This window comes from Macaca thibetana, chromosome X (genome assembly GCF_024542745.1).
Source record: "Macaca thibetana thibetana isolate TM-01 chromosome X, ASM2454274v1, whole genome shotgun sequence".
Lineage (NCBI taxonomy): Eukaryota > Metazoa > Chordata > Mammalia > Primates > Cercopithecidae > Macaca > Macaca thibetana.
This window is the reverse complement of record NC_065598.1, coordinates 48,515,007-48,525,340: the sequence shown is the minus strand read 5'-3', so window position 1 is coordinate 48,525,340 and position 10,334 is coordinate 48,515,007. Positions and strand designations below refer to the sequence as shown.

Here is a 10,334-nt window from a genome sequence, read left to right as displayed (position 1 = left end):
CAAAGAGACAAGGAGAGAATGGAAAGGAGCATTTATTGAGCTCCTACTGAATGTCATTCTAAACCTCCAAGGTCACTTTGAGGGAGGCTGTCAGTAATAACCCCTTTATGCCTCTGAGAGCCTGAGCCTTAGAATGGCGAACTGAGCTGTCCATGGTCACATCACCTAGATTGAAACCATCTCCCTTGGCGCGGGCCGGGCCCACTGCGGGTGATCCATTAACTATTTATCTAATGAACAAACTAAAGTCCATCTCCTCCCCAAGGAAGAGAGATGAGGACCAGACCCCCATTTCACTCCACTGAGTCCATTTTTCTTGCCTGTTTTCCTGTCTGCCAAGGTAACTGTAAGGTCGGTTGCCCCAGCAACTGCCCTCCGACTGCCATGGCAACCGCCAGCTCTCCACCTTGCCCTTTGGGCATTTCCATGGCGACGGGAGGTCTGGAGGGGCTGCCAGTTCCCCGAGGCTGCGCCTGCGTCGGGTGGGGGGTGGGGGGATAGGGGGGGGCCCTGATTCCGGGCGTGCGCAGCCGCAGAGCGCCGCAGCCTCGCCAGCTCGCCCGGGCACTGCGCACTTGCCAGCCAGTTCGCCCGTCCGGAGCCCGGCTCGCTAGGGCAGCATGGCGGGGTCGCCGCTGCTCTGGGGGCCGCGGGCCGGGGGCGTCGGCCTTTTGGTGCTGCTGCTGCTGGGCCTCTTTCAGCCGCCCTCCGCGCTCTGCGCGCGGCCGGTAAAGGTGCGACTCCAGTCCGTCGCGGGGTGGGGTTGGGGGAGGATGCCACCGGCGAGGGTTGGAGTTGGGGCTGCGCCACCTCATCCTCGCCCAAGCCGGCTCCCGGTACGTGCGGAGAGATCGACGAGGGTGGCCTGGGCTCCGGCCGCCGGTCCGCGCCCAGGCCACGCCGGCACACCTGAGACCTGACTCGGTCTCTGCCTGTGCGGGTGGCGTTGTCCCGGGCGCCGCCGGTAACCTTGCCCTGCCCACCTTTCCGAGCCCGGTGCCTGTGACGCTCTCCACGGCACTAAGGCGCTTTAAGAAAGGGCGCGCGCGCATCAGTGTGTGTGCGTGTGATGTGAGGACAGCGGTGTGGAGGTGTCGTGTCCTTGAAAGTGTGTGGTCTCTGGTTTGAGCGCTTCCAAGTGTCCTACAAAGGTGCCGTGGTGCGTCTGGGTGTGTAGTGTGTGTGATACCGGAATACTTCTGTGCGCGATTCTTCTGTGGGCCCGATTGTTTTCTCGGTGACACCGTGTGTATATTTATGAATCTTTATATGTGTGTTGGCATGGCCTATGGGCGTCTCTCTCTCTCTCACTCTCTCTGTGATTTCGTTTTTGTTTGAGAGGGAGTGGTCTTCGCATCTCCGTGTGCACATTCCATAGTGGTTCTGTTGGACCAAGTGCCTGGGATTTCATTTGCGTGTTCCTGAGACTGTTTCTCTCTGTTTCTTTGTGGAGCTGTGTCATCCTGAGGAGAGGAGCCATGATGCCTCTCTGCTGCATTGTGTCTTTAAGGATGGTGCATGTCCTTGCACCTGGGTGGCTTGGCGACTGTAACTGCAGGGGCAGCTGCGGATGTGAACATGTGCAGGTCCTTACATGTGGCTGTGGCAGTGTTGGGCTGTATATGTGACATCTCCAGGCCTGTCAGTCCTCATAATGTGTGTGAGGCTGTGATTGCTGGTGAGTGTGACACCCCGGGGTGACTGAGGAGTGGTAGGCGCCAAGCAAGGGCACTTGCAGAGGCATCCTCCTCTAGTTCTTCAATACTGTCTGCATCAGAGATGGGAATTAAAAAAAAAACAAAAACTGTTACCTTATATCCGTGTAACAATGTGTTTAATATATATGTACAATGTAAAGAATGATGACAAAATAACTCCGCCGTGTAGCAGTCACTCAGCTGAATAAATAGAGCCTGACCAAGAGTTAGAAGCCCCTGTGTGCCCCTCCCCATGGCAGCCCCTGTTCCTGCACAGTCCATATTCTATATTTTCTGTCCATTGATCCCTTACTTCCTTACTTTTGTTTGTAGCTTATCACATATGTGTAGCTCTCAAAACAATCCATTGTTTAGTTTTTCCTGCTTTTTGAACATCATTGAAATAGAATCATACTAGGTGACTGGTTCCTCGTAGTCACTAGGGGTCACTAGGAAGTCCTCAGGGTGTCTAGTAGTCTCAGGCAGTCTGCAGTGAAATTCTGGAACTTGGCTTTTTTTTTTTTTTTTTTCCTTGGCTCTACTTTGGTTGCGAGATTCATCCAAGTTTATGCTTGGTGGCTATAATTCATTTATTTGTATTACTGCATAACATTATATCCTATGAGGACATCATGATTTATATATGTGTTCTCAATTTGTCAGTGGACATTGGATTGTTTCCAGGCTTTTCTTTCTCCCCTGCCCTTTTATGCTATTACGAACAGTGCTGCCATCATCTGTCATGAACTTGTGACCAGTAGTATATGTGCCAAAGCTACTCTGGGGCATAACGTCCCAGGAGTGGGTCATAGGATATGTGCATCTTTTTAGATATTGTCAAACCGCTCTTCAAAATTACTTTGCCAGTTTAATTTTCACCAGCATAGTATGAGAGTTCCCATTTTTCTGCATTCATATCAACACTTTATATTATCAGACTTTTTGATTTGGGTCAATCTTTTAGTTATATTATGCATAGTATCTCACTGGCATTTTAATTTGCTTTCCCCTGATTACTAATGAGGTTTTTAATTTTATTTTATGTTTGTTAGAGATAGCATCTTCCTCTGTCATGCACACTGGAGTGTAGTGGTGCAATCTGGGCTCACTGCAACCTTGAGCTTCTGGACTCAGGTGATCCTCTCACTTCATCTTCCCAAGTAGCTGAGACTATGGGCATGTGCCTCGCTCATTTTTTTGGTTTTATTTTTTGTAGAGACAGGGTCTCGCTATGTTGACCAGGCTGGTCTCAAACTCCTGGCCTCAAGCGATCTTCCTGCGTTGGCTTCCCAAAGTGCTGAGATTACAGGCATGAACCACTACAGCTGGCCCAATTTTTCATGTTTAGTAATCATTTTTGTGAAATAGGTGATCATGTATTTTTTCTATTTCTGTATGAGTTTTTCTCTTACTACTGTTTAGGAATTCTCTGTATCTTCTGTGTACTACTCTTTTTTTTTTCTTTTTTGAGACGGAGTCTCGCTCTGTTGCCCAGGATGGAGTGCAGTGGCGCGATTTTGGCTCACTGCAAGCTCCGCCTCCCAGGTTCACGCCATTCTCCTGCCTCAGCCTCCTGAGTAGCTGGGACTTCAGGCGCCCGCCACTACACCCAGCTAATTTTTTTGTATTTTTAGTAGAGACGGGCTGTCACCGTGTTAGCCAGGATGGTCTCGATCGCCTGATCTTGTGATCCGCCCCCCCTCGGCCTCCCAAAGTGCTGGGATTACAGGCGTGAACCACCGCGCCCGGCCCCTGTGTACTACTCTTTTATTGGCTATTTGTGTTGCAGGCATCACTCCTTTTAAGCATATTTATATGTGGCCTGTATGTTTCTTTTCCAAACCTTCACAGTCATTTTTATGATATTTTTTATTCCTTGCTCAGATTATTGGTACCCTCTTTTATTTCTTTAAACTTGTGGAAATTGTTTCAAAACTGCTTGAACTGAAAATTTGTTATTGGGTAATTTATTCTACAGATGAACTTGTACACATGCCAAATGGTATATGAACAAGTTTATTCATATAGTTCCTGTTGTCCACAATATTAAATATGGAAAAATCTGTAACTGTCATATCTACCATCGCTACTCTTATAAAGAAACTCGGTCCCCAGGAGTGGGGGTGGGGAGGGAGGAATTATGAGAGTCACCAAGGGATCACTGGCGCGCTGTGGGGTGGAGTGGGGGGGTGTCTGGGGATCTTTGGTGGCCTTAAGTGTGTTTGGAGATATTTGGTGGTTTCCAGTGGCCTTAGGGGAGTCCGGGTGTATTTGGATGGTCACGGTGCTTTTGGTGGCATCTGGGATGCTTGAGGCCCACGGAGCTTCCCAGGCTGGGGTTCCTGGCTCGACAGACGCTGACAAACTCTTTTCCCCCACCTCATTTTCCCTCAGGAGCCCCGCGGCCTAAGCGCAGCGTCGCCGCCCTTGGCTGAGACTGGCGATCCCCGCCGCTTCCGGCGGTCAGTGCCCCGAGGTGAGGCGGCGGCGGGGGCGGTGCAGGAGCTGGCGCGGGCTCTGGCGCATCTGCTGGAGGCCGAACGTCAGGAGAGGGCGCGGGCCGAGGCGCAGGAGGCTGAGGATCAGCAGGCGCGCGTCCTGGCGCAGCTGCTGCGTGTTTGGGGCGCCCCCCGCAACTCTGACCCGGCTCTGGGCCTGGACGACGACCCCGACGCGCCTGCAGCGCAGCTAGCTCGCGCTCTGCTCCGCGCCCGCCTTGACCCTGCCGCCCTCGCAGCCCAGCTTGTCCCCGCGCCTGTCCCCGCCGCAGCGCTCAGACCCCGGCCCCCAGTCTACGACGACGGCCCCGCGGGCCCAGATGCCGAGGAGGCAGGCGACGAGACACCCGACGTGGACCCCGAGCTGCTGAGGTGCCCAGCAGGGGGTGGGGAGGGGTCGGGTGCCTCCGTCCGGGGAGGTCGAGGGAGAGGAACTGGGACGCCTGCTTCTCCCGTGGAGTGCGAACCTCTAAGTCTTGGGGCCCTAAGAGGGAGTGAGGTCCTGGATCCAGGGAGTCGGGGCAAGGATGCCTGGCTGAGTACTCAGTGGGGGAAGTGGACCCCAGGTCCTGGAAAGGGGAGAGGGAGGCAGGGAAGCCACCGTTTCTGGGATGAAAGACGGCTGTCTCCTGAAAGCAGTGGACTGAGGACGCCTCCTTAGGGAGGGAACCTGTCCCCAGGCAGTACGTGGTTGTGGCTCCTGCGTTCTGGGCCTCGGGGGTGGGGCCAGAGAATGCCCCACCGCGGACGTAGCCTCACTGCATTGCGCTCGGCCCTGCAGGTACTTGCTGGGACGGATTCTTGCAGGAAGCGCGGACTCCGAGGGGGTGGCAGCCCCGCGCCGCCTCCGCCGTGCCGCCGACCAGGATGTGGGCTCCGACGTGCCCCCTGAGGGCGTGCTGGGGGCACTGCTGCGCGTGAAACGCCTAGAGACCCCGGCGCCCCAGGTGCCTGCACGCCGCCTCTTGCCACCCTGAGCACAGCCCGGATCCCTTGCACCCTGGGACCCAGGAGTGCCCCCGCCATCCCGCCACCAGGACTGCTCCCCGCCAGCACGTCCAGAGCAACTTACCCCGGCCAACCAGCCCTCCCACCCGAGGATCCCTACCCCCGGCCCCACAATAAACATGATCTGAAGCAGCTCTGTGCTTGTCTGTGTGAGTGGCAGTTTCTAGGGGCTGGTGGTGCCCACGGTGGTGGTTGCCCTTAGACCAGGGGAGAGGAGCCCCTACCCTGGGTCCTGCACTTTAGAGCAATCACCTGCTCAGTCTGTCTCTCCTTGAGGTGGAGGGGAAGGCATCAACATGGACAATGGCAGTGCCCACGCGGATCTTGTGTCCCCCTTTTAGGCCTCACTTGGGTATGGGGATCCCAGGCTTTCAGGCCACTTTCAGGGCCTGCACCATCATCTTCCAAGGGACCATCCTCCTGAGGGCCAAGGGGTGGCTTTGTGGGGCACGGGAGTAGAGCTTGAGGTGCGGGCTGGGATGTCACAGGCACACATGAACACCTCCTGATGCGGGGGAGAGAACCGGAGAGGACTTCCCGCTGGGGAACGGGAGGTCCCAATACAGGCACACTCTTTGGCAGACAGGCACATTCTGGCAGGGAACTCTGAGAAGGCTGAGAAATTGGAGCCTGGATATCCAGGTCACCAAGAAAGTGTATTTGCCAAATTAGGATAGGGTGTATTTCGTTTGCTTTGTAAAGCTTGATTTGCAATGTCTGTTTACCTATTTAGTTATGTAGTGTAGAGGCCTACCTGTACTCTTGCTCCAGGCCCTGGAGATACTGAGGGTTGCTGTGGTAGCAGCTGATTTGTAGCCATGGCCTTTGCACTGGCTAGTCCCTCTGCCTTTGGATATCTTCAAGTTTTTGTCCAGATGTCACCTACTCTCTAGAAGGCTTTCCTGGACCTGTCACCCTATTCCTTCACCTGCCTTTAACATGTAGCCTTTATCACTGTCTAGCCTGATGCCATATCTATCAGGGTAGGGATTTTTAAGTGTCTTGTTTGTTTCTACCTCCCTTGTATCTAAAGCGGAGCCTGGCACACCGTGGGCTCCCCCTGAATTTCTTGAATGAAAGAATTCTCACAACTCAAGTAACATTCTACCCAGTCTCACTCTCACCCACACAACACTCAGCACGGAGGCAGCTTTGAAACCAAAAACACCATTTATTTAATTTTGCACAAAATCTCTCGACATAACAAAAGCAACATTAGGCACTCCCATGTTACCAAAAAGCCCCTCACCAAGTGAAAACAAGAGAGGTGTCCATCTTTCCCTAGTATACTGAATGTGTCCCTCAAAGCTAATTGCTTCAGGGGTCTCATGTCAAATAAACAATCACCCTGGCCTGGGGGTAGGTCTACATTTCTTGGCCAAGACCTTCAGGCCACAGAGCAGCCACAGTGGCAGGTGGCCTTCTGGTGCCGGGCCTTCTCCCTACAGGACCTTGCCATGGGCTCCTTGGCCATGGCCTCCTGGACCCTCTGGATCTCATGGACCAGCAGAGAAAAGGCCTCCTCCACGCCTTGCCGTGTTTTGGCTGAGGTCTCCACGAAGTGGGCCCCCCAGCTGTGTGCAAGGGCTGCAGCAGCGGCATGAGCATCTCCAGCGGTGGTCACAAGGTCACACTTGTTGCCCACGAGGACAAGGGGCTGGGCGGGGTGAGGGCCCCAGGTGGCCCATATCTGTTGCAGCTGGATCAGAGACGAGGGGTCATCGAGAGCGAAGACTCCCAGCACACCATCACAGACAGCCAGGCACTGGTCACGCAGGGCCCTATGGATGGCCTGCCCTGCTGTGTCCAACACATTCAGAATGCAGTCCCCACTGTCCAGGGTCAACTCCTTCCAGTAGGAATCCTGGATGGTGGGGTCATGGTCCTCCACGAAGCACTGGTGGTTCAGCTGGATGGTCAGTGCACTCTTGCCCACGCCACTCGCGCCCACCACCACAGCCTTGTACTCAGGCAGCTGCCTGCCAACATCCCTGCAGCGTGCCTGTGCCCGGTGGGTTTCCCCCTGGAAGGAAGGGCTCCATGTGGCCAGGCCCAGGTCGAAGGTGCCAGGCTTTGTTGGCAGCTCCATGACCCCAGCAGGCAGCTCAGGGAAGAGACGTGGGCAGCGGGCTCTGCAAGTGGGAAGAGAAGAAGCAAGACAACAGGCAATACGTTAGGGGAGACCATGTGAGGGCAAGGAGACAGTGGGGTGTCATTATTTTAACATTTACCGAGTGCCTATTGTGTGCTGATCACCTTCCAATTTGCGTGCTATATATATATGATTTATGTTGTTTTCTCCCTGCCCCACGTCCCCCCCATCTCTCCTTCCCTCCTCACACGAACCAGCAACTGTGAAGTCTGGATTTCCCAAACAGCTTTATTGAGATGTAATTTACATCCCATCAAGTTCAGCCAGCTAGTGTCCAATTTAACGGGTTTTAGCATATTCATGAAGTTGCGCAACTATCACCATAACTAAATTTTAGAACATTTTCCTCACCCCGAAGAGAATGCCTATGCCCATTAGCAGTTCCTCCCCATGATGGAGGGAGCGCAGGATTTTGCCGGTTTGGGTCACCATTGAACCCCAGCCCAGCACAGTGCCTGCCAGACAGTAGGGACTCAACATTCCCACCCCCAGAAGGTTTATGTTCTAAAAGGCAGAGGCAGATAAGACAATAAACCAAATAAATATGTCAATTACGTGGTCTGTTAGCCATTATCATTAGAATGTTGTCTTTATTAATTATTCAACATACATTTATTGGGAACCTACTGTGTGGCAAGGACATAGAGGTGGGCAATAAATAGACAACAAACTGTAGCCCTCATGAAGGTTATATTCTGGTCGGGGTGAGAGACAACAAACTAGGTAAAAAAGTGGGCCGGGTGCAATGGCTCACGCCTGTAATCCCAGCACTTTGGGAGGCTGAGGCAGGTGGATCACCTGAGGTCAGGAGTTTGAGACCAGCCTGCCCAACATGGCGAAACCCCGTCTCTACTAAAAATACAAAAAATTAGCCGGGCGTGGTGGCAGATGCCTGTAGTCCCAGCTACTCGGGAGGCTGAGGCAGGAGAATGGCGTGAACCCGGGAGGCGGAGCTTGCAGTGAGGTGAGATCTCACCACTGCACTCCAGCCTGGGGGACAAGAGCAAAACTCCATCTCAAAAAAAAAAAAAAAAAAAGTGAACTATATGTCAGTAGCAGGTGATAAGCATGCAGAAGGTGCTTAGTTCATGCCAGGCTTTTAAATTATAATTTAATCTCCATTCATTAATTCAAGAATCTTCCTTCGTGCCAGGCATTGTGGTGTGGCAGTTAACAAAACAGACCCCAGTCCCTGCCCTTGTGAGGATTAGATTCTGGCAGAGAGAAAGAGACAATAACAAGATAAGGAACAAGGAAGTTGCGTGTTCGAAGAGGATGGGCACACGGCAGGTGGTCAATTAGTGTTAGTTATTAGCAGCACATCCCCATTCACTCAGTGAATGCCCCTCGGTGTCCTTGGGCTCAGGAAGTGCCCCGCTTAGTGCATCCTAATGGCTGTTGCCACGACTCCCCTCCGAAAGCCTGGAGCAGCGACAGTTTGGGGGCAGATGGTGGCTACGAGGTTTGGTGGAGTTGGAGATCCGGAGGTCGGGGTCGGGGCAAGGTCCCAAATGGGGATGTGGCCTCGGCGTCCTCAGCTCTGAGGGATCCCTGGGAATAGTCACTGGAGGCGCTGGCCCAGAAGGAGCGGGGGCGGGATGAAGAGAGCAGGAAGCGGAGGATGGAGCTTGGGGGTCCCAGACCGTTGGGGACAGGAAGAAGACCTGGAGGACTGCGGGGAGGGGCGAGGCGGTGGCGCACGTGGAGGGAGAGGTCGGCTTCTGGGGTCCTGTAGGGGTGCCCGGCCATCTTTAGGGATGGGTCAGAAGGCAGAGGCGGGGTCGAGGCTGCCTCTTAAGTCGGAGTCCAAGCGGCTGGAGTCTGGGGGCGCCGACGGTGAGGAAGGGGAGCCCGGGGACTGGCCGAGTGGCCGAGCGCAGCTCCCAACCCAGCTGCCTGGCGGGACCGGGCCACACTCGCCCAGTTCCCTCGACGCGCAGGGAGGCCGCGGCCCGGGTCCTCACGGCCCCACTCCCGGGAGGAGCCACGAGGCGCAGAGGCACGTGCCAAGGGCACTGGCCCGGGGTCTCAGCCCGCGGGAGGCGCCGGGGATGGGGGGCTTGGTCCTCTCAAGTGGCGCGGAGCCCCCGGTGGGTCCCCTGGGCTCCTGGCGGTGGCTGCGCGCTCAGAGCCGCCGGGACCAGGTTGGGGGGCTTCGTCCAGCTCACCGAGGCCGGCGCGCTGAGGAGCCGGGATCTGGGGTCAGGGCAGCCTCGCCAGGCCGCGCTTTCCCGGACGAGGCCGGGTGAGGTGCAAAGCTCGGAGTACGGAGGAGTCCCCGAAACCAGGGCTGCACTTCGGACTCCGTGTGAGCAGTGTCGCCCAGGCATCCTGTCAAGACCCACTCCGACTCCGGGTGAGGCGGCCCCTCTTCCAGCCCAGCGCCAACACCCCTCCCGGCAGGCCGGGTGAGGGGCCGCTCGCCCGGGAGAAGGCTTGGCGCTTGGGGGAGGGTCCCCTAAAGCCGGCTCGGGGATACCCCCAGGCCTGGCGGGGCCGGGGGCACCGGTGCCTCGCTCACCTGTGTCCGTGGGGAGGCAGGCGCGCTGGGACGCTCTGACAGGCCTGGCAGGGGGCTACGCTTGCTCCCCGGGGCCCCCCGGCGGCGAGTGGGGGAGTGGACATGCGCAGCCGCCCTCCCTTTGCTCCTCAGGCCGCCCACCCCCCTGCGCCGCGCCCCTGCCCCTGCCACTGCCCCGCCCCTGCCCCTACCATTGCCCCGGGGGAGCACGGGGTCGTGCCCCCAGGTGGCTTGCGCACAGGTACGTGGGTGCCACAGCGGCCTCTAGGGGTGCGCGGACGGCGGCCAAACCTCCTTGTGTGTCCCCTACAGCGCCTCTCCCTTGCTTTCCTATTGGTGGTGTGTGTGTGTGGGAGAGTTGGGGGTCAGATTTTGACCAGGATGGCCTGACTTTGGGAACCGTTTTGTGGGAAGCTCTTTGAGGCCACAGAGCCCGTGCTGCCTCAGCTCCGTTTTTT

General features: G+C 55.9%; 2 protein-coding genes across 2 annotated transcripts; one reads left to right on the top strand and one right to left on the bottom strand.

Moving 5' to 3' along the window:
* Window positions 1–500: 500 nt before the first annotated feature.
* Window positions 501–5,335, top strand: PCSK1N (proprotein convertase subtilisin/kexin type 1 inhibitor). Its single transcript, XM_050775705.1, has 3 exons — window positions 501–734; window positions 4,092–4,567; window positions 4,977–5,335. The coding sequence occupies exons 1-3, from the start codon at window positions 621–623 to the stop codon at window positions 5,170–5,172; spliced, it is 786 nt and encodes a 261-aa protein (XP_050631662.1). The 5' UTR covers window positions 501–620; the 3' UTR covers window positions 5,173–5,335.
* Window positions 5,336–6,546: 1,211 nt separating this feature from the next.
* ERAS (ES cell expressed Ras) lies at window positions 6,547–9,913 on the bottom strand. The gene is made up of 2 exons (XM_050775713.1): window positions 9,877–9,913; window positions 6,547–7,335 (listed from the first exon to the last, which is right to left on the bottom strand). Exon 2 carries the CDS (start codon window positions 7,290–7,292, stop codon window positions 6,591–6,593), a length of 702 nt encoding a protein of 233 aa, XP_050631670.1. The 5' UTR covers window positions 7,293–7,335; window positions 9,877–9,913; the 3' UTR covers window positions 6,547–6,590.
* Between the last annotated feature and the right edge of the window lie 421 nt (window positions 9,914–10,334).